The sequence below is a fragment of the Nipponia nippon genome, unplaced genomic scaffold (genome assembly GCF_047370975.1).
Source record: "Nipponia nippon isolate SJK-2023a ecotype South Korea unplaced genomic scaffold, ASM4737097v1 scaffold_12, whole genome shotgun sequence".
Taxonomy (NCBI): domain Eukaryota; kingdom Metazoa; phylum Chordata; class Aves; order Pelecaniformes; family Threskiornithidae; genus Nipponia; species Nipponia nippon.
The window spans coordinates 15,919,651-15,943,080 of record NW_028262313.1 but is presented as its reverse complement, the minus strand read 5'-3'; the positions used below and the strand labels follow the sequence as shown (position 1 = coordinate 15,943,080).

At 49.3% G+C, this 23,430-nt stretch overlaps 2 protein-coding genes across 4 annotated transcripts in view; one reads left to right on the top strand and one right to left on the bottom strand.

The window, feature by feature from the left end:
• MAP7D3 (MAP7 domain containing 3) overlaps positions 1 to 4,087 on the top strand; it is a 47,532-nt gene extending 43,445 nt beyond the window's left edge. The window contains exons 20-21 of one of the 2 annotated variants that reach the window (XM_087749043.1): positions 220 to 515; positions 1,872 to 4,087. In XM_087749043.1, the coding sequence (XP_087605169.1) occupies positions 220 to 515; positions 1,872 to 1,879 (304 nt within the window). In that variant the 3' untranslated portion in view covers positions 1,880 to 4,087. The other variant, XM_087749042.1, reaches the window with a different exon arrangement.
• A 72-nt stretch (positions 4,088 to 4,159) lies between these two features.
• FHL1 (four and a half LIM domains 1) overlaps positions 4,160 to 23,430 on the bottom strand; it is a 32,675-nt gene continuing 13,404 nt past the window's right edge. The window contains exons 2-6 of one of the 2 annotated variants that reach the window (XM_087749044.1): positions 8,287 to 8,468; positions 7,379 to 7,556; positions 6,699 to 6,868; positions 5,954 to 6,140; positions 4,160 to 5,160 (exon numbers count right to left, since the gene is read on the bottom strand). In XM_087749044.1, the coding sequence (XP_087605170.1) occupies positions 5,003 to 5,160; positions 5,954 to 6,140; positions 6,699 to 6,868; positions 7,379 to 7,556; positions 8,287 to 8,442 (849 nt within the window). In that variant the 5' untranslated portion in view covers positions 8,443 to 8,468 and the 3' untranslated portion in view covers positions 4,160 to 5,002. The remainder of the gene's footprint in view (positions 5,161 to 5,953; positions 6,141 to 6,698; positions 6,869 to 7,378; positions 7,557 to 8,286; positions 8,469 to 23,430) is intronic. The other variant, XM_087749045.1, reaches the window with a different exon arrangement.

Here is a 23,430-nt window from a genome sequence, read left to right as displayed (position 1 = left end):
GAGCTACTAATATAGTAAAAAACAGCTATATGTTGGTGAGGAGTCGTTCTCCCTTGGCTCTTGGAGGGGAGATCCTGCGTGGCAGCTGGAGGAGCTTGTCTGGGAATGCCCTTCAGTGCTTTGCAGAGTATGCAGACTGCTAATTGGCTGGCCTGTAATCAGTCTAAAGGTTAAATACGCAGAAATTGTAATACAAGTATCCGTTCCTTTTTTTTCTAGCCATCCTGCAAAAGAAATGGTTATCAATGACTCAGTGAAGCTGGGTGTTAACGAAGCTGATCATACAATTGGACTTATTCAGAATCTTAATGGAAAATCTGATTCGTGGACTTTTGAGGAGTTTATTGACGTTGGAGTACATTCCAAGTCAACCAAACTGAGCTCGGACAGCATCTCTGCTGGTAACTGTAATCAAAACTTGAATGATGCTGCTACAATACCTTCTAGTCCCAAATTGGCTTTTGATGAAGATGGTGCAGTGAATTCATTGACCAAACCTATAGATGCTTCATCAGGTAATCCAAGCTGATTTCCCTATCTGTCTCTTCCTCTGGCTAGGTAATTAACTTCCTTGCATTTTACTCTCCTTGCCTTAACTGCTGCTTCTTATTTTCAAGGCACTTTTTCCAATGTGTAGACCGGAGCGAAAGCCCTTTCTTTAGCGCTTGTAACTTGCATTCTGTCAAAAGGAGTCGCCAACTGATGCCTTCTTAGGGACTTGCTCTAGACAGCAGCTAAGGCCCAACATTAAGGCTCTTCCAAAGACACAGCTGCACCCCTGTGAAACTCCTGTATCTCCTACCAGCACTCAAGCCCATCTGTTGTATTTTAAGCTTCTTCTAAGATATCTTAAATGGCACGTGTTACTTTTGAAGATACTAACAGTTTAAAAGGTGTCTGATGTAACTCTACAGACAAGACCTTTCCGCTCCTAGGCATGTTCTATAACTTTTTGATGCTGACCTGCATGGTCTTACAAGGGCTCTTCAGGCTCTGGCAAGGTATAGTAGCTGTCCTCTCTACTTACAGTAGAATAGTCTTCCACTTCACTGAGGCGGGTAACACCAACCTTAAATTCCACAGGCGGTTGTGTTACATTTTGGGAGGAGTAATAAAGCTGCACACACAATATTCTGAGTTTTCCGAAAGAAGCAGGGCTGCATCTGAAGCCACGTGTATTTGAGAAGCCAGACCCTGATGCTGTGCAGCATAGCGTGTCAGAGAGGCTTCAATAAGCTAGCTGATGTAAGACTAAACTTCTCTGGTGTTGGAGCTAAACCCCAAATGGACATGCTCACAGCAGGAGATCTCTTTCCGTGAGATGAATGACTGTGTGAACAGTTGAAATGAATGGTAGTGGAAAAAACAAGACTTGCTATCCACATTTTCTTTCAGTGATGTGTAGCACTTTTTTTGATTAAAGTGTAGCACTTTTCTAGACTGAACTGTTTCCTGAGTCTCCTCTGTCACTCTGCGTCTTGTGAATTTTAGTCCCACGGACATAGCGTTATTGAGACTTTCCTTGAGGCCACGACTAACTGGGCCATGGGAATAGATGGATTTAATGTGATACTGCTAATCACATTTTGTTCTGATGAAAATCATTAACATTTTAGTGAAGAAAGCGTTGCCTTTTAATTTTGAACTTGAAAACGTTTAGACTTAATATGGTTTAAGAATTATGTACATAACTGAAAACTAATATTCGTATATAAAAAAAAAGAAAAGCTACTGTGCTGATTTTGGACTGTAGTAACCAAGTGGTTCTGTGCTCACTCCCTGGATGTAGGCTCTGACAGTGATGATAGACGTGTGCGCCATACACACAGCTATGATGGTTAAACGTTTTCTTCTCTTTGCTCTTTGGACAGAACTGTGAACACTAGAGACCTGGAAATAACCTGATTGCACTTCAGTAATCCGGTGTTTTACCAAGTACCGAAGGCCTTGTTTTGAAAAGCTGCTTGTTTACCTTTATCCATCTTCAAGTTTGCAAAAAAACAAAAAACACCAGGGGAGGGATGACAAACTTCTAGATTTGCACCTTGAAACATTTCAGGGAAACTATTGTGCTGATGTTCCTGTTCCATTTGTTTAGCTAATTGTTAGATAAGATTGCCTTGTTTAAATATCACTTGTTTCCCTTTTACAGACTGTACAGTAACCTGTTTGAGTCTTTCTTTTTAATTTTATTTTCATACCAGTGTCAGGTACAGCAACGTGCCATTGGAGGCTCCCCAGTTAGCTACTGGCCAGATTTTGCATATTCCTAAAATGGCACTTGATGAAATCAAAGACTCATTCAGTGTGTGTTAAAGCTGAACTCCCTTTGTCGTGTTCTAGAAAACCGCTGTTACTTGTTGGTTCATGTGCTATTTGAAAACACAAAATTGACTATCTTCAATTTTGAATGGAGAAGAAAAATTCCTTGTTTTCTACCATGAAAATATTGGCAGTTCCAAAATGTAGTATTGTACCATCGCTAATATGTTTTAATCTGTTGGAAAACATCAAAACATTTTACAGTATATGCACTAATATATTACAAAAATGTTGAGTACCTAGATATGTCTGTCATAGTGCGGTTTAACATGTCATGCTTTTAAAAATGTTTTCCTTTTGAATTACTTATTTAAGTTTATCTACACTCATGGAAGTACTATTTTATTGTGTACATAACAGTATTAGACCACTGAAGTCATGTTTTGTTCATGTTAATTATTCTAAGTGTTCCTGTTCTAGCTTTATAACGGTGGCTGCAAGCTGCATATGTTTCCCGTCCCCTAAAGCCTGCATTAAGTCATCCATTTAACCTAAACTTGCCTGCTTTTCACAGCATGAAGAGATTAACTACACATCTTCTGAAAATGGCTACTAAAAGTAATAATGCAGTCTTGTTCTTATGTCTCCTGTAACAGATATGCTGGATAAGTGATTACTGTAAAAAATAGCGCTCTCAAATCCTGCTATAAACCACGGGCTGATATTTCAAATGCATCATCCACATGGCAGCTGTGTTTTCCGTGGTTAAATGCAAATGGTTTTGCTGGAACTAAGTGTGTTCTTTCCTTGACATCGCAGTTACAATAGGAAACCCTCAGCCTTCTTACTCTCACTGTTTGCTATTCAGGATACGGTAGAACTGTTTTAGACCTTAGAGCAGTGCCTTAGGTAAAAAGAAAAATGTATTTTTGTATGATGGCTGTTTCATTCTGGCAGAGACAATCATTCTAACAAAAAAGATGCTGATATTTTTCCTGTGCTGATATTATTTGTTGAATGGTCTGTTACAGCTCCATGTAAATATGTGCGCACTGTTAAATAAACTTTGCAGTCAAACAACGCTTTATTTCTGTAATGCTAAACATTACCTTACTAGGAGTCTCCAACCCCTTGCCATGCTGACCTGCCTTGAGACGCGCTCTGGTGCTGCTCTAACTGCTCCACGCTGCAGATTCCCAAAACTAGTCGCCTCTGTGGCAGCTGCATTCGTGTGGTTGGGAAGGTATTTGTACTAACACCTTCAGATCTTGCTGCGTGTGTACACGCCGATGACGTGTTCGTAACTGTTGAATTCTTTAACTCGCTTTTCACTATAAGCCTTTGCTTTTTACTTGTAGAGCCAGCATCTTCATGTTCTAACCGTGAGTCTAACAGTGCTCCCTGGCCCTGGTGGAGCAGTGACCATCAAGAATACAGCAAGATGCTGCCGTTTGCTTTTCTTGTGAGGGTTCTTTGTTTCTGGCAGGTGCTTGTGAACAAAAGGGAATGACTGGAGCAGCATCCAGTTAATAAATATTTCTCTATGGTATCAACCACTGCAGTGAAAAAAAGACGCTTAAACCAGCGTTCAGGTTGCTGAAGGGCAGTAGCAGATCTGTGTCTGGAGAGGGGCTAGGCATATGTTCTCCAAAGGGCTTTTTCACACAGGCTGTTCTTGGCAGATGGTCCAGTGTCAGTTATATATTAAAAAAAAAAAAATTAATTAGTTTATGGAAATTGTTGCTTTGGTCCTCAGATGTTTAAAGGCGCTGTGGCAGAACAGCTGACTCTGCTTTGCCAGTATCAACGCATCAGACTCGATTTCAGCAGCTCAAGCATAAGAGGTGTCAATCGTGTAAGATGGCAAAATGAAAAACAATTTTCCAGACTGTAGGACTCCAAGCAGGCACTAGTCTCACTTTTATTAAATCATAAAACATACACTGACATGATAGGAGAGCTATCGTTGTCTGAGCTATTTTTAAGGCACTTCTAAATGCGTGTGCATTTTGTTGTAGTTGAACGATTTACTTCTTGTTAATGGATTAATAATTGTATATAGACAGCCTCATTTAAACAATGATGTAAAAAAAGCTGATGAGCAAAACTTTTGGGCAAACCATGCGGAAATCAAGACCTAAAATAAGTTTATGGAAACTTAACTAAAGCTAAATGATACTGCCAAAACATTGTTATATGTAAAATGAAGCCATTCCATACACTTGCTGCAGTTTGGTGTGGTAGGGTAAGCTAAAGTATTTATTCTTGTGCTGCTATTACGGGTGCGATGTATGTAATGTACCTGTACTTGTAAAAGCATATAATGGATCTCTCTGATCCCGGGTGCAATCTTTGCATCTCTGTTTCTGAGGTGCATGCCTTGTCAAACCTACTTCATTTAAGTGCCAAGCTGTAAACGAGACAAGTTTAAAACTAGTTTTGTTTTAGTTTAAGCCACACATGGATTATGTAGTATGTGGATCTCTAATGCTAAATGTAACGGCATTTCAAGCCTTTACGCTAAGAGTTACTTGGAAGCAAAGTTAGATTTTTGCAACGCTACATGCTATCATACTGCAGGAGCTTCAAAAGTCAAACCCAGTATACTGAGGCTACTTTAGTTTTTATACTAAAATGGAAAAAGTTAGAGCTTTTAACATGCAAAAACCTGCTCCTTTACCAGGACTGTTTTGGAAAGCAGGGCTCTAAAATCCATTTTACAGCAGTTGCTGTCTGCTCCTTACAGTCGTTTGGGACACTCAGCACAGTAAATTTTTCCATTATGGCAAACAAAGCGCTTGTTGGCCAGACCACGGGCACACTTTGTGCATTTGAAACAATAATCGTGCCAGGATTCATCTTCGTAGTTAACCACACTGGTTCCTCTTCCAAATCCTGCTAGGAGAGAAAACAATTATAGGACGGCGATAGTAGCTTTTCCCGTGGCTGGGCTAGCCCACCAAACAGCAGATACCATTCTTAGTGCCTCCTGTGCTTCTGTAGTCTTGCAGTTTTGGCTAGTATTTTAGGCATACAAATACGGTCTGCAACTCAACCCCAGTGTTTGCTGCTCAGTATTACAGCTCTTCCAGAAACGGGCAGTTTAGCATAAGGCTTGTGTGGCCTGTCTCTGCAATAAGCTTTTTCCCTTGGATCCTTTCTCCAGGAAACAGTCAAGCTGAAGGAAAGATCAAGATGTAGAGCAAGGACAGGTTGGGGCTGAAGCTCTGCCTCGTTGTTACGGGCTCAGATCCATGCTCTAAAATGCAGAATAATGGAATGCAAGTCCCATGGGACTGGCAGGATAACGCCCACGTTGCAGGGCTGAGCTTTGCAGTCCAGTAACTGTTACATGTGAAATACATCAGAAGTGAAACGAATGTCACTTGGGGGCAATAAAACACTGCTCTTTTTAGACCTGAGGTTCCTAGGCTAAGCTATAGGTGGGGACAGTCCTAGTTGGGGAAGTTTTGAAGGAGCTATATTTGAGGCATGCAAAGGGTGAAGAGCTCAGTTACTAACTCAGACTCCATCCAATGAGAGCACATGGCTTTTAGTCAGATCATGGGTAAATTGCTGGGGTTGGGCTTGGGATACTAGCCCTGCTTCTGGTGTGAGCAGCCTGTCTTTGGGGATCACTGTTCTGACCTTAAGCACCCGCTGCCCCCAAGCTGCATTTAATCCAACATACCTGTAATAGGATTCTTGCAGCCAGCACACTTCTTGGCAACACACTCCTTGTAGCATTCAACACAGTAAAACTGATCCTCTACAGCTGTGAAGCGCTTCCCGCCCAGTTGCTTCTTGCAGTTGGAGCAAATGAAACACTCTGAATGCCAAGGCTGTTCCTGGTAAGTGAGGCCTCCAGAAGTGATGGGCTAGGAGGCAAAGAGCAGAGATGTGTTTCAGAATCAGTAGGGAGGCAGAGAGGTGATGCAGGCATGGAGTGGAGGGTAGGAGGGCTTTGTCATGGAGAAAATCTCTTGAAAGTTTGCATTAAATAGTGCAGCGCACTTGAGTTCCTCTAGCCTGAAATCCTCGTGCCTGGAGCTTTCACAGTAGTTTATTTTACCTGCAGTGACTCTGCAATTCTACACTAATCAGTTGCAAAAGTTGTAACACAGCTATTTTATAAAATACTGGTTTACTGCTTGAATACACAACATCTACTAGAAAGCTCAAACCATCACCAAAGCAAGTGCGAGACCAGAGCCCACTTGGTTTCAGCAGAGTTGCCATCAGATAGCCCTACAGCCCCGGCTCGGATACTGTAACGTGCAAGAACCATTAGCTCTCGCATTATTATACCACCAGCTGCTGGCACCGGTATCTCAAGGAAAGAAGGTAAGCATTGGTATAGCTCCACCATGATCTGTCTACTGGTTCACTCTCCTAGCTTCCAAAAGACACGTGAGGGCTTACATGGAAGGACTTACATTCTTGCATTTAGCACAGGTCTTGGCAAACTTGTGCTCATGGCAGGAGACACAGTAGAAGTCATCGCCCTTGGGGAAGAAGCTCCCAGATCCAATCACTTGCTTGCACTGGCTGCAAGTGAAACAGTCCTTGTGCCAGACCATCTTCTTGTACTCAACATTTTGGTCTCCTACAACAGACAGAAATAACTCGTTACGTGGGATTTCAGGCTTGTGACAAACTCCCCGCCCTGTGCAATGCAACAACAGACCTGTAGGCAAGACCTGTCCGTACCTAAGCCCAGGACTCAATTGTAACGTGTAAGTGATGAGCTGTTAATTTCTGTATCTGACTTTAGCCAGGGCCTTCTAGATTTTCTGAAAATATTTGTCAGGCAGGTGCCTGAGCCTTTCTGAGAAGAGGACCTTGATCTACAGAGCAAAGCTTTTGGTAGAAATGGTTTGAGACTAACGACTAAGGTGAAGTATCCACATGAGGGTTAACTGCAAAGCAGCCTTTCACCACTTGCATGAAATGGACAGGTGAGAGCAACAGTCAAAGCTTGCACCATTTTGGGGTGCTCCAGCCTTCCGCTGTGATGCCCGTACCCCTAACGGCAGCCTCCGCAGCTTGAGAAACCTCCATGGTTTTGCCCTAGAGCAGAACTCGGCAGTCGTACCCGTATCACCGGCACCAGTACCTGCAATGATAGGCTTGAAGCAGCCCTTACACCTGGGCGCATCCGCAGTGGTAGTGCAGTTGCTACACCAGACCTTGTTGTTCTCCCTTAGCATGAAGGGCTCGTTGACCAAGGACGTGTAGCACTTGAAGCAGCGGAAGCAGCTGTCGTGCCAGTAACGGTTCTTGAAATGCAGCTCCTGGAACGAACAGAAATGGAGTGAGCAATAAGCCCTCTCTGGCTGAGCAGCCCTAAAACCAAGCTACAGCCTTGGCAGTAAGCAATAGATTTGTTAGTTCCCAAGCATGTCTGCATTCAATGGTTGGAGGTGCACCTCATCAGCAAGCAGTGAAGGAAAGGACATTTAACCAAACTCACTGACGCACAGGGTTTAATTAGAATCACATTCATTTTGGACTTTCTGGGTAGCAGGAGATGCTTCAAACCAACAGCTTTGGTTTTGAGGTTCTGTAAGCATGGGCTTCTCTGGTTGTCAGGCTCCCTCCCAGTGTACGTTATTATTGCCATAAACACGAAGCAATAAACATTTGACCAACTGACAAAAATCAGACCCTGGCTTCCCAAGTGCTTTGCCCAGAAGATGAGTTTTCTGCACATCCTCCGCAGGCTGCATTACCTGCAGTACTCTTCAGGACAATTCAGCATTTGCAGCCGTTTATGTGGCTGGATCTAGATCCTGAAATTAGCTCCTGTGCAAAAGCAGCCCATCGCAAGCACCCCTACTGCAGTGCCCCAGAGCCCCTGGCTCTTTGCCCAAGGAGCACGTGGCCCATCGGCCAGAGGACTCGCAAGAGAACTTGTTTTCACACAGCAGCTCACAAACAGACCAGAGCCAGCAAAACAAATGGGAGGGTGATCAGCATCTGCCTGTCGTCCTCTCATCACCCATTTAACTGCTCGGCCCTCACCTTGGAGTCGGCTCCGATGGGTTTCTTGCACTCAGTGCAGGTGTTGGCACAGAACTTCTCGAAGCACTTGACGCAGCAGTGGCGGCCCTCTTTCTGCACGTACTTCTTCCCTTGCAGAGGGTCGCGGCAGTAGTGGCAGTCAAAGCGCTCCGACATGGTGCCCACAGTGTAACTGCCAGGCCCTGCAAGAGGAAAGAGGGTGAAGTTAGAGCACTGAAGCCCTGATAACTGCTCCAGCTTCTTTGGTCTGTGCAAATGAGAAGTATCAGGAGATGGCTCAGCAAGGAGCATATGGTGGGTCATGCTCCTCAAGGGCTGGTGGGTAGAGAGCAGCTTCTGTGCCAGCACTGTTAGAGCAATTTTGCTCTCAGACAGCTCAGTGGTTTACAAAACACGACAGCTCTCTACCAACTGCACTGCCATTCTCCAGGTGCCTCCAGTTTGCCTTTAGGGTCTAGGTTAGGCTAACGAGCCATCGTGCTCAGGGGGGTCAGGAGACAACTTGCATTTGGTTGCAGCAGTCACAAACTTGTACACCTGCTACAGAAGGCAGCTTGGATGTCCCCTCCTGGGCCACAGATTGCCATTAGGACACAGAGAGAAATACCATGAAGTCTCAGAAAAATGCAGGCTACGGAGTAAGGCCATGCGGGCCGACTCCTGGCTGGGCTGTGGAGCTCAGCAAGGGCAGGGGCCGCTCTGCCTCCTGGAAGCGCTGTGCTTGCCGCTGCAGTTAACATAAGCAATGCATTAGTAACACAAATATTTTCAGTTCCCTTAATAGCCATCCAAGATACGAATGCTAGATTTCTGCCTACAGGGAGGCAGGATGGGCTCCGGCCAAACACAAAAACGCAGCGCCCTGCCTGCCGGGGTCCAACCTGCTGCGAGCGCCGTGCCGCGAAGTTTGCTCGCTCTGGGAGCTCAGCTGCTGGCGAGGAGAGCAGAGTCCCACCCCAGCCTTTCCCTACCACCTTCTTAAGAGGAAGGTTCTAGACTGTTTTACTTGCATACTTCACATCAAGCGAGGATAACGATACCCAATCACTCACTGAGAGCCACTTGGTTCATTACGGCCGGGCGCACTGCAGGCCTCAGCAAGGTCCGGGCTGAGGCGTCGCATGATTTGTGCAGAAATCACCGCCAACCATGAGCGGAGCAGAATAGTTTCCATGTTTCCAGCCTAAGCCTGCAGCCACCTGCAGCCCTCTGAGGCCTTTTGGGCCGGATAGTTGTGCAGCTTCCAGCTGCCTCTTTTCACCGGGCTTTCACATATAAAGTCATCAGGAAAAAACAAGAAAAGATCTCCCTACATGTAAAGATACTTCTTCAGTTCATGCCAGCAGGGCTCTGCCAAGGTACGATGTTCCACCATGGCCAGCGAGCCAGCACATCAGCGGGCGTGGGGGCTCTTGACCAGAGGATTTTCCGCTTTGGCTGGCGGTGCACGCTCACGCTTTCTCCCCAGACACCCGCCCGGTCTCGGCCTCCCAGACCGCTTCTGCTGACGGCTCCCTCCATTTCCCTACGCCCTTCCTCAGCCAGCAACGCTCCTGCGAGGGGCTGCAAAAGCTCCGGCAGGGTCACACAAGCCCATGCAGTCCCCAAAACACAGCTCCATCTCTGCCCCTGCTGCTCACGGCCCCCTTTCCCCTGACACAGCCAACAACCCGGGACGCAGCCTTGAACTTTCTGCACCATCAGCAACCGGACGCAGCAGCGGTCTGGCAACGGGGGCTGCCAAGAGGAAATTTAATTATTCTTTTCCTGATAGAGCTGCAGCGCCAGCACAGAACAAGAAAGGGAGAAGGACGTGGTCAGACAATATAAATTGCTGTTGCTTCTGCTCCCTGCTGTGAAGTGGCACCTCCATGGCATAGCCTCACCTCAGAGCAGCCCACCAAGCCCTGAAGTTGAGGGGCTTCTTTGCTGCCTGCTCCTGATGGAGCTCGGCGGCACAACGGCCACTGCTTCCAGCCATGCTGCTCCAAGCCCCAGCACGGCACCTTTATACACTGAAACAGGGCTTGGGGTTTTGGGGGTGTAGGGAGGGTATATCGTTCCCAGCTGTGCCCTCACGGCAAGGCAGGATCAGCGGGACCCTGCTGGGCTCGCCCTCGGCTGCAGGATGCTGCACAGTCAGGACTGCCGTGTCGTTAGGGCACGAGGACCTGTTTACACATCTTTTTCTTGGACAATTGCCCACCCCAGTAATTCTAGGTTTACCATCAACTGCGTGGCCCAACCTGCCAGCACGAGAAATCCCCACGCTGGCACGGGAGCCACTCGGGGCCGAGGGATCAGTGCTGCCGCCTTTGCGAGGAGCGGGGCTTTGCAGCGGAAGCACCAGTGCAAGTGCACCTCGCCAGCCGGGCGCACATCAAACCCCACAGGTCCTGAGCAGGGCACAGCCCTGCCCGGCAAGCCCAGGCACCACAGCGAGAGGTGAGGGTGGCTGCTGCCTTTGCCATCTCCTTTGCCGACCCAATTATTTTTTTCTTTGAGAGTAACGTGCTGTTGGCAGCCCACCACGAGCAGCCCTGACGCAGCCAGCTGCAAAGCCCAGGGAGGTGCCTGCCTGCAAACGAAGGCTTTGGTGTTATTTCAGAGCTCTTCTGCCTCATTCCTGGGTTCAGGAAGCTGCTGGATGGGCAGCAGAAGATGCTGGGGCAAGAAGACAGGACTCACGCTGTTACTTTGCAGATTTTAAAATCCAAGAGTCATCTCACTGTCTCCTCTTTGTCACCCTTTCAATAACGTCAGGTCAGAACAAGTTGGAGCATTTCTCTTCCAGAAAGCAGGACAGATAGTCCTGGAGAGGAGCATCGCACAGGGAGGCTGCAGCAGAGGTGGGGACCGGGTTCACACCCTTCCCCTAAAATGTACAGAAGCAGGCTGGAGGCCGAGCCGGCAGGAATTGCGCCTTGCCAAGGTCAGGAGACAGCCATGTCCTGCTGACAACTACACCAAGGGTTGTGTTTGTACTGGTTTAAGTAAATGAAACAAATAAACAGCTGGGAAATGTGGAAACTATGTGAGCCACAGCCAACTCTGCAGAGCTTTATCAAGCAAATGGGTTTAATTTAGAAGAAATGCAATTGCACAGAGTCCAGGGCAAATGGTATTGAAACATTCCTGATCTTAGGTTTAGGGTTGCTTTCAAACAGAACACGTAATCGTGAACATATGGCTCAGGGAGTAACATAATCCTGTGTTCCCATGTAACGCATCATGCGCTAACGTGAGAGACATTCATCACAGCAGCTTTGGAGCTCCACAGACAATCAACGCTGGGCCTGGCAGCCCCAGGAGCTGGGGGTACATGCAGACATGCCAGCTTCTGCCATCTCATGGACCAAAAAGCCCCTCTCATACATAGGCATGAATTTGCTTCCAGCTTTCCCAGGAGTTTTCTGCCCTCAGCAGTATCGTCCCTGATCTAGACCTGGGAAAGGCACCTCTACCCCCTTGCCTGCAACGCAGATGCACTGACCACATTGTCCCAGCAAACGTGCTGGCTGCTCGTGGTCTCTGCTCACCCGTGCCGTGCTGAGAGCCCACATCAGCCAGACCATCTCCTACCACCCTCCCACGGGAGCAGCCCACCCAGGGGCTGGTGCACAAAAGCTCCGAAAGCAGCCGGTAGCAGCTGTGCTGGGACCACCAGATCATCTTCCCAGAGTGGAGCAAATGTCCATGGAGACTTAAGAGCTCTGCTGCCCTGGGGAAAAAGCATTTAGTATCCTACTGCTGCTCCCCTAAGCTGTCCCGTCCCCGTGCACAGAAGGTAGACAGAACAGATGTTTGTTGTGCTCTGAAAAAAAATGAATGTGTCTTCTAGAGCCTGGTTGGCAGCAGATCATGGGTTTGGAGATGTTTATCTCCTTAATAACCTGTTCACCCTCCAGCTGCACCACGTCCCCACAGCTTAACTTTCCAGAGCTTCCAGGTGTGTTAACCCTGGCCTGTCTTTGCTGTCTGGAAAATAGGCAAGTCATGAAACTAAGGACACACTGGAACCGTGAATCCTCCTCGCTCTTCCTTCTGGCCTTTATTTTCGTGCACGCCGCATAGCTTCCCTGGGCAAGCTGTGCAGCAGCTGTTGAGCACACGGTAGGGATCACACCAGCGGCATAACCATGCCACAGCAGTGCAAAACTCGGTGCTCAGGGTAAGCACTCATCAAACTAACCCCTAAAACCGTAGGTGCTGTACCTTTGTGCTTCATTTCACAGCGGTGTGCTTAAAAGGGCAGCAGGACACACAGGCGTTGTAGCACGGAAGTTATTTGAACACAGTTTCTTTGGCTGTATGCTTACAACAGACTGCAGCATCTCTGGGCTGACAGCCTGGTCAAGTGTCTCCTGTTTAACCCCGGGAGAACCACGTACCCTGAGGACATGCCCTGATCCAAACCCCATTTCTGCTTGACTCTGGAGCCACAGAAGGGGAAAGCATGGATAGCCTGCAACTATTCCGACGTCCATGCGCAGAGGATGTTCTGCTGGAGAGAAGCAGGTGAGAAGAGAGAGCGCAGGCTGCCGGGGAGAGGGGTAAGTGCAGTACATGCCCATCCTTAAATAGCCTAGAGGACCCTCAACAAAAATAAGAGCTCAAGAAAAATCCAGCAGTACTTCCAGAAACTAACTCCCCTTCAAGCAAGGTGTCCCTCTCCCACCAAGCCTGGCAGGGTGCTGTCTAAATGTAGCTCCCTGATGGATTTGGCTACAGCTCGAGGGCAGCTGGCCAGACCAGTGGCCTTCTCGAGTATCAGAGAAGTTTGGCACAAAGACCCACTGGAATTCAACCCTAACATTTACCTGACCACAGAGGTGCCAGTTAACCACTTGTCCCCAGAGAGCATCTGCTGCTTTTCCAAAGCAGCCCCTCAGCCCTTGGACAACCATGCCTTCCATCTTTCAAATAAAGATCTCAAATGTTTGGGCTCTACCAGCTTCCACGCACCTCAAGCCATGCTGACACCATGCTGTGGAGCAGCCACAGGGCTGTGGTCACAATCAGGGCTATGTCTGCACCCTGCAGCATGGCAAGCTGTAGGATGGAAAGGAGGGTACACACCTAAGAAATGCCACCCCCCAAAAGCTATCGCATTGACACAACCCCGTGGCTCTCCTGTCCGTTCCTGTCTCCCATGGCCCCTGGGCTGGTTCCTCCCAGTTCAGGCGACCCCAAGGCAGCATCACAGTGGTTTGCACAGCAAATGGAACCGAAGCACTCTGCAAAGGGAGCTGAAGCATAGCTGATAAGCGAAGCACTTAGCACAGGATATGTGTTAATGTCCCTGGGGGATGTGTTTAAATGTGATAAACCACCAAGGAAGAGCTTGAAGTGTGGTCTCTAAAAACAACCAGGGAAACTGTACTTAAACCTTACAGACTATTCTGCCACTTCGGAAAGAAGATGAGGCTGAAGATGTTAACCCTCTGCCCTACGCACAGCTGCATACTCTGTGGCAATATGGAAGGAAAAGAGCAATTGCTTTTTGACTCTCCATCGGTTTTATTTTTCTCAGCAGACTGAGCACGCACAGCCCCCGTACTGCCAGGCACTGGCTACACCTGCCTGTTCCAGCTCCGAACCTGGCATCCCCTGGTCTGTCACCTGAGTTACTATTCTCAGCATTTCTCTATGCAATGTCACGTGGTTTGCTATAAATACCAGGGAATACCCTTAAAAGAAGGGTCCCGTTAATCTGAAATGCGAAGCGACACTCGGGACTGCACCTCAAGGTCACTGGCATGCTGCTCTGGACAGCAAGGAAAGAAAGAAATCACTTGCGGGTCACTTTTGCTGGGAGAGCTGGCAGTAAGGAGTAGAGAGCTGTGCTCTCCCACTGCCAGGCTGGGGCACGTGCGAGTCTCATACTCTCTAATTCAAAAATTAGTCTGTTGATAAAAGGGAAGCTTCTTTATTTAGAACAAGAACGGCTCCAAGTTCCTCAGGCAGTTGCCAAAAACATTCCCTACGGCCCTATTGCCACCATGTCTGAGCACATCCCAATCATTACTAAATCTTCACAGTTCCCCAGGGAAGCAGGGACGTGCTATTAAAAAACACACCGCTCCAGCCCTGCAAACGCTTGCCCCAGGGCTTGCTTTTGCACTTAATACAGAGCTCAGCTAAGGCTAATAAGGCTCCCAAGTGTGCAAAGCACCACTGCCTAGAGTAAGTCTGAGCACTTAGGCAGAGTTTAAGCAGTGAAGTTCAAACCTTTCAAAACAAACCAGATCAGCTAAAGCAAAAAAGTCCTGTTCAGCAGCTAACTTGCTCTGTGGCTGCCTTAAGCTTTGACCTTTGAGACTCCTCAATTACGTTGCCAGCTATGCACAGATCTGCCCCCACCTCAGTAGCTGGGTGCCCTTCTTATGCCCGGGCCCCCCAAAAGCCAGATGCAAGGCTTTCTCCCACTGCAGAGGATTCACCTCCCCGGGGCGGGCACTACGGTACCCCACTGCAGCTTTCCCGGAGAGCGGGGCTCCCTATGGGATGCAGGAATGGATGCTGCACTATAACTTGTTGGTGGCATCACTCCAACCACAGCATCTGCTCAGAAGACGCTTCAGCATTTTATATTACAGCACAGCATCAAATCCGTGGGTCCTTGCCCAGAGAACACCTCCCTGAGGAAGATGAGAAAGAAAAGAAAGGAATAGCTGGGAGTATAATGAAAGGATGCTACAGCATCAGTCTCACGGGTTGAAGTTAAAAAACAAATGTCTTCTTGCATTTTAATTGAATAGATTGCTCTTTTTAAACACCTTGGAGATGTTTAAAGATGATACCACAGAAGCCAGATTTTACTCAGAAAGGTACATTGCATAATGTGTATCTGTGTCACGCAAGCAAATCCTAAGCAGTTACATGCCATGCAAGAAGCCTCATGCTCGTGCCTTGTCCTGGGAGGCTGAGCGTGGAGTTGAACAGCATGCTGCGACTTTCCTCCCCAGTTCTGAAGAGGCTCTATGTTCCCAACAGAGTCTCACAAGCACCGCTGTCCCCAGGCTCCTGGTGTGCGGCAGCTCGCTTTGAGCCTGCGGGAGCCGCACCCCAAAGTTGACACCCGCTCCCCAGGCATGCCCACCCCTTGAGCTATGTCTCATCAAGAGATGCAATGGTCCTGCCACTGCACATTATGATCCAGGGCTGTAAATACATGCTGGACACACACAAACGTGGTTAGCTTCTAAGAATTGGATAAGCTTTTAATAATCCCGAAGAGCTTTCAATTGTCTGTAATTGGAGGGCTAGAGGAGATTAGTTATGGATGGGAAGACACAACACATCTGCATGCCACGGGGGACATGCAAAACACACTCTCAAGATCCCTGTCAGTGTTAATGGGAAGGAAAAGTTAACGTTTTCCTATTACTGGGGAAGGTCAGCCCGTTTGATCTACACGATAAACGCAGAGAAGAGGGTATAACCACAAACCTCCCACCAGAGCAGAGCAAACCATCTGGGTTTACACGCTGGGCTCCTGCACGCTCCCCTCTGCGATGGGTTTACCCTGCTGACTACAGGAACTGCCATAGCAAGCTTGCTGCGAGGAGGAGCATCATCCCCCGTTTTCACCTAGTCTTCCTCAAATAACAGCTGAGCCCCAGCCTTCCCACAGCAGCGGATAGAAAAGCACTTACCATCCAATGCATTTTACAAAATAGACGAGGCCACCACCACCGCCGCGCTCCCAGCGCCAGTCCCCCACACTGGTTAGAAGCCCGTTTGCCGTCGTTAGCTATAGCTGCAGATTGCCGAGGCTTAAGATCGCATTCAAAAGAGTTATTTTGCTGGTGCAGGAGCCTGTTAGCAAAACCGGCCTCCCCGTTTTCCAGGCACTGCACACACAGGGCTTCTCCCACAACACCCGGCAGCACGTCTGCTTTACCTGTGTGCCTGTGGAAAGCCATGATTAGCAGCCCAAAGTCACCGGCAGCCCCTTAGGTAACAGAGTTCACAGTCTCTTGGCCGATTAGGAGCTGCCCCTTTTGATAACATACATTTAAACGGAGGCTATTAATATGGACGGGACTCCTACCAGATGTCCACTCCCCTCCCCAGAGATCACAACCTTAATCCCCCTTGAAAATTCTTACCATTTTAGGTGATCCAAGGGAGAAGAATAGGATCCAGAGACCTCTAGGTCTCTGTAGGCAACATGTAAATACCTGCCCGGCTACTCAGCACCCAAATTAGTCCCAAAGGCAGAGTGTGCCTCAGGAACTTGACCCCATGCTAGTACTATTTGGCCTTGGCTTTAGAGCTGGATTGTGTCTCATAACAGTCCTGAGCTAAATTACAGACCCGACGTTAATTCTACGCTGCCGTTGATGAAGGGAAGAGGGCTGGAGGGGCTGCAGTCCCAGGAACCAGCAAGGGGCTGTCCCCTGGCTGTAGGGCCCAGAAAGGATGTGGGTTGTACCCCCGGGGACCCAGCTGAGAGCCCACAGCAGTACCAGAAGATACTTTCATGGGTGGGTTAGACTTGCTTTCAACATGAGGGTCAAGCTGAAGTTTTATTGCCAGTAAAACTACCGTACCTGGTCCTCCTCCAGCTTTTACCCTAAGGAAGCTCAAAGCATTAGCCGTCCAAAGTGAGCAAGTCCGTGAAGAGCAGCACTTAGAAAGCCAGGTTTCATAATTACAGGGCTTCTCTAGCACCTAACACCATGGCTGGGCTCGTTCCCCAGCACGTGGCTTAGAGAGAGCACTGGCCGGTGTCTCTGTCCTCATTACTCAGGCGTCCACGAAGCTCCCTGGAAGACCTCAGCTCCGCGGCTCCAACCAACCTATTTCCACCCGAGTCACGACAGGGAGCGGAGGGAGCTCTGGTTCAGGGCTCGCTCCCACGGGGACACGCAGGCTGCGGCAGCTCCACGGCCGCACGCTCGCTCCAGGTTCTGCAATTGGCGGCGGCGGCAGTGGCGCACGCTTGGGGCCGGGGGCCAGGGACGCCCAGCTGCTAATCCCGCCTCGACACTGACTCACCGCATGGCCGTGGGAAAGTCAGTTAACCTCCCTGACAGCCACTGGGAAGAGCCAATGTTTATCATTCCTTCCACAGAGCCCATCGTGGTGGTGTCTGGCCTCCCAACAGCAATCGGCATCTTCAGCCCGAGCGGCCCTGCTACAGCCAGGAATGAGGAACATCTCCGCTTCCCACTTGCAGACGTCCAAGAGCTCCTTGACCGCACACACATGGCAGGGCGCACACAGCCTCCAGCCCCAGCCCCAGCCCCAGCGACTCCCTGGGCCTTTGCACCCATCTGAGGGCTCCTAGGGAGCGCACGTGCAAGGTCAGCATCTCACCAGCATCCTGACATCTCCGATTTTGCAATGTGGCCTGGAAAAAGCCACACTTGACAGCATGCTGTCCCAAAAGAGCACAGCATGGATCTACTTCCATAGCAGATTGAGGCTGGGAAACACGCTAAAATACTAGCACACTGAAACACTTTGGCTAGGAAAAAACTAATGTTATTCTGCCCCAGCTCATCTATAAACTCAAGCAAATTGTTTGCATAATTCAGATGGTAACAGGAACCCTAACAACTGGTATTTTCCTGTGCTAATCTTGCTGCATGCAGTGTAATATTTACAGACATGAGTTCATTTTTGGCAATGCACGTAGAGTTTGCACCATTAACCATTCTCATTCCTTTCTACTTCCCCACACAAAGCGCTGGCACGGTCCCGCTCGGCGGTCATTTCCTACTTCCCCCAGAATACCCTCGTATTTCAATGAGAAACGGTAACCTTTGCTCCCCGTCCTAAAAGGCGGAATAGCATTGCTGGGCAATGTCAGCAGCTGCCATGTCCCACCCCAGAGGCGGCTGCAATTCAGCAGCGGTTTGACAGCATTGCAGAGGCGTGCGGACAGTAGGGACGGACACTTCGGCCATGAAAATGTTTCACACACACAAATGCATGTGTGTTTGCAGCATGACAACAGGCACGGGCTGGAGGAGGTGGGAGGGGGAAAAAGCTTGGCCAAAAACCAGGAGGATGACCCAGCATCCATGCTGATGCTCATTAGGCTTCACCATGAAAGTCCCTGGAGAAGCATTTCATGGCACAGCTCGCTCTGCAAAGCCTCTGGTGATTCCCCAGAGCAGTCTGTAATAAAAAGGCCATTTTGTTTGAATTTGTGGCCTCCTGGGCCAGTGCAGCAGTGACAGGCTGGGGAACAAGCCTTGCTGAGAGGACAGGGCTGCTTTTGGTTTCCTGGCTGGCTTTAGCCGTATGACCTTGGACAATTCCCATCTCCCCAAGCCCCTCTTTGTCCGCATAAGCCCAGGTGATTAACCACATCGGCGGTGCAAGGTATAGCACAAGTGCCAAGGAGGGACATCGTTGCCCCATGAAACAGGGCAGGGAGCAGAAACCTCCAGGGAAGAGAGGGTGCTGCAGAAAGGAGGTGTGCCAGCCCTGTCTGAGCCCTTCCCTGCTACCAGGCACCACGCAGGTCCCAGACGAAAGAGTGCTACAAACATGTCAGTGAACACACAGCAGGGCATGCAGGCTTGGAGTTTCAGGTTTTTAAACATTAAACCTGCCCTGTAGGTTTTGAGAACTCCAGGGAGCTGGTCTGGACACACTGAGCCCACCGCACAGGTCTGCCTGCAAAGCGGCATGGCTGGGGCATAGTGTCATCCACTCGGATAGACAAATGATTCACATTGTGGTTTCCAGAGTATTTTCTTGCCCTAACAATCCTGCCAGAAAAGGTCTGGGCGTCTCAGTTTGCTCACACATCCTGCTGTCACTCAACGGGCAGAAAGTCCTAAATAGAGCCGGTATAACCCAGGCATTGATGAACTATTAGTCACCATCATCAAAGAAGCAGGCAGCAGTAAATACGAGCAGGAGGGGAGCACCTGTCAACCTCTTAGGGTAACGCTGTACCTTCTGCTTCCACACACACTGCTTCGCAACGCACAGTAAAGCTGCACAGAAAAGCACACTAGCCATTCACCAAGCTCCCCATAAAACGAGAGCCCCATATTGCTCCCACCCACCACTGGCACAAATGCTTCTTTTCCAGTAACAGCACAGCTGATTCAGGGATTTTTTATTTGAAGTCTATCTTAGGTAGCATGCAGGGTGTGTTCTCCCACAGCAGAGAGCACCCCTTCTGCCCAGCCTATTGCAGACACCAGTTAAACTTCCCTTGGCTCTTCTGAGGCAGAAACAAAACAAAACAATGTTTTTTAAAACTTTATATATGTATAAATATATATATAAAAAGACAGAGTTTGCAAGAAGCCAACCAGTAAAGGAGTTGGGCTTAAGAGGAAAGAGGAGACAAGAAAAAGCCCACCTTTGCACTTGCGGCTGGCCCGTCAGTGGGATGGAGGAGGCAGCAGCCCCACTGTCGCAGGAACGCCAGGCAGGTTTGGGATCCAGGTCTGATACCTGTATCGGTATCCTGTGTGTTTCCTGCTCCCAGCACTGGCTCCGAACTGGTGAAAGGCACTGCAGAGCCGTGTTTGCAGACCGTCCGGAGAGGGCTGCCAGGGGATGGCCCCTGTTCCCCCCGCAGCCAGGGACCCTGTATGCAACCCACGATCCATGAACTAAAATGGGGAGTTTCCACCTAGTCTGTTCGAAGAGCGGAAAAAAGCCAGTTCAGTTCAAAAGCATACAGTTTCTCCTTAAAGTATCACAAAAATGCTTCAGAAGATGCAAAACCTGGCTCATTTTCCCCATTCTGCACACAAGGACATGCCTCCGCACCCCTGAAGTGTCCTGCAGACACTCACGTGAGCACAAAACAGAGACACCCTGCTTCACCTGGGATGCACCCGCACCCAGAGCAAAGCCAGCAAGGACATCACTGCAGTGACAGAGGGGATGAAGATAGCAACCATAAGGGAAGCCCTGTGCCCTCAGGCAACCAGCTCAGAGGGGATGGTGGAAAATGAAATGGGCAGCACATGGTGAAGGCGCACAGGGTGTTTTCCTTCCTTCCATGCTGAACTCCAGCCCGCAGCTCAGTCAGATCTGCGTGCTGAGCCTTTCAGTGCCAACCGAAGCTTTTAGGATCCACTGTGGAGGTAGGGATAGAGGAACTGGGAATAGATTCATAAGGAGGCAGACACAGGCTGGGTAACCCTTCATGAACTCAGATATAGTGTGAGTAGAAACAAAAGGGGGAAAAGAAGGAAGGATAAGAAGAGAGGAAAAAAATAAGGATGAGGGTGTAGTAACAGACAGGAAAGAATGGTCAAGAGATAATGGAGCTGAAAATAAAGGCATCTGAAAAATAGCAAAACTGGGAAGAGATATAAACCAGGTTTTTCCCATCTGCCTCCACCCACACGCTGGACTGTTTCCAGGACTATTCCCATGGCAGCTCCAAATTTATTTCCCTGCTGCCATCTGCTCTGCAGCTCCCCTCCACACACGCTCCCGACTGGCACTTCTTCCCGTCACCTGTTGCTGACATGGCATACCTCTGGCTGCCGCTGACAGCCAAGTGACACCAAGGCTTGGGGGGGGACCGTCTGTGCATAAATCAAGAGCTGCTTTGTAGACCCGAAGCTTTGTTTGTCTCCTGTCCCTGCTCCTGGCTACATCAGGGTTGGAGAACAGAAGCCGCAGACGTGGTGGGGCGCAGGCACCACACGGACCCATGGCGGCAGCCCCAGGACGTGCAGGCTCCGGAGGGGACTGAGGTGAGAAGAGGCTGCAGCAGTATTAGGTGCTGCACAGGAATGGCTTTGAATCAGCTGAACCGAGAAAGTCCAGTTCCTCCTATCCCTGCTCCCTCCTCCCTGTGGCTCTTTCTTATGTTACAGAGAAGATGCCATGTCTTCCAGCAGCAACGATGCTGAGTGCCTGCTGTGGTCCCTACAGTTAGATTTAGACATTCAGTACAAGCTCAAAAAGGGACAGTCAGTCCCAAAAGGCTGCAGATTTATTTTCTTTTTTAATCTCTTAGAAAGACAAATGTGTCTTAAATGCACTAGGTTAAGCATGGGCCATGTTTCTCTTTCCAGCTCTGTCTCCCATGTCCTTCTGCCTTGACTCAGTTTGCAGGCAGCAGGCTGGGAGGCTCGGTGGGCTGTCCGCAACCCCCTTGCATGAACTGCAAGGTGGAAACGACAGGTCTGAATGCGCCTGGATGCCGGCCAACCCTAAGGAGACACAAAGACTTCCTTTGCTCCTCTTGGGAGAAAGATCCGCATATGGCGTGCCAAGATTGGTCTGATTCAGATGCCTTGTAAGAGCATCAAGCCCATAACTGGGCTAAAAAGCCTCAAACACAGCATTCACCTCTTCCTTCCCAGCAGTCCTATGGCTGCATCAGGCACAGACCCACCCAGCAGTGCCCAGCAATGCTGCACGGTTTGAGCAAAGCAGCTGAGGGTGCAGGAATAAGGCGTGCAGTGTTTACCAGGGAAGATGAGCCAGCAGACACGGGGGAAGCAGCCTGCGCGTCTGGTTACACAGGAGCAGTGGGGAAGGTCTCCAGGTTAGCATCTGGGAGCCCCAGCCATGCCGTGCTCCCATTCACTGGCCAGACCCCTGCATTCAAAGCTGCCATGATGAGCTCGGGGGTTTCTGCTCACCACGATGCCCAGAGCTTTGGCTGCAGAGCTCCAGCTACGCAGTGCTGTGCCCTCCGCGGCGGCAGGGGTGCGATGCCTCTCCATTACCAACAGGACTTCCACCAGAGCTGATGTGGTCCTCGGAGGAGCCCTCCCTGGGGCCAAGCAAGCTGCACCACAACTCTGTTATTCCCCAAGTTATTACCCCAAAGCTTCACGCTTAGGAAGGCAGAGCTCCTTAGGGCGATCCTGGCTGACTGCAGGGGCCTTTCTTTGTTCAAGTTTAGATGCAGTCACATGAAGAAGGAATGACTGTTGGAGTCAAACATGAGGCAAAGGTTTGCCAGTCATGGCTTTTCCCTCATAGCTTAGCCCTGGATTCAGAGCTGAGAAAAGTAACTTAAGTCCCTGTCAAATAAACACTGCACTGATCCCAGCCAAGCAGCATGGCAGGAAAGATGAGGGCTAATGAGCAACTTAAAGCAATATAATCTTACCATACCCATACAACAAGTGCTCATGTTAGGGCTTCACCAAGTTGTGAGCCATCACTGAAGTAATATTTCACAACCTCCATTACGCTCTCTGCGCTCCTAATTGCTTTCAATTACTTCTCATAGGCACGGCAGCTGGCTGAGCAATGCTCTCCCCCAGTGAAGTTAAACAGCTCACTGTGGAGAGCATGGAAGGAAGATCATCTACTAGTTTGCATCACTGCTTGAAAGCTGGGTCATTCACCTTCCCTGGAAATCTACCCACTATGAGTCAGAAATTAGCAGCCACAACACACATGCTCTCCAGCATCCCCTGCATGGGTTTCCAGTAGCCCTGCCATCCTCCTGCGTTCATTCAACAGGACCTGGCAGCAAGAAGGACTTTCAAAGCGGGCGCTGCAGGCTATGCCCGAGCTCTTCCTCTGAAGGCTAGGAACGTTTTTCGGTGTGATGTTTTCTAGCAAAACATCATGTTCCCGGGAAGCTGCTGGGCAGACGGTTCTGCAGACCTCCTTCCTCTGCCCCCACGGCACAGTGGGCCAAGCCAAAACCCCACACAAGAAGTGCTCTGCAAGACCAAGGAGCCTTGGTGTTTCCCCTTAAAGAGCTTCATTTTCAGGGGAGGAGAAGAAAGGGCTCTTTGTGGATAGACTGTGATTCTGGCAAAACAGCCTCCAGAAATTCAGCACGTGGGAGATGCTGAGAATAGAAAACTTCAGCTCAGGTGGTCAGAGATGGGTAAAGCAAAGGCTTCTCAAAAAAGGGCTGGGCAGAAGCACGCTGCCTGGCTAAGGGTGAAGACAGGCCACTGCTTCAATGAGAAGGACATGCCCTTCCGAGCATTGGCATGCCAGTTGGGAAGACTCCCTGGCATCCATCAGACCATCAAAGCACTGCCTGAACTTGGCACAGGCCCCAGGGCCATGCCCTGAGCACTGATTTAGAGCTGACAGGAGCCAGCCCTGGCGTGTGGGTTTAGCAGGACAACCAGCCCATTACCCTGGGCGCGGGACAGTCGCCTCGAGCAAGATTAGCATTTGGCTATCTACATCCTCAGTTGTTAGACAGCACTGGTGGCT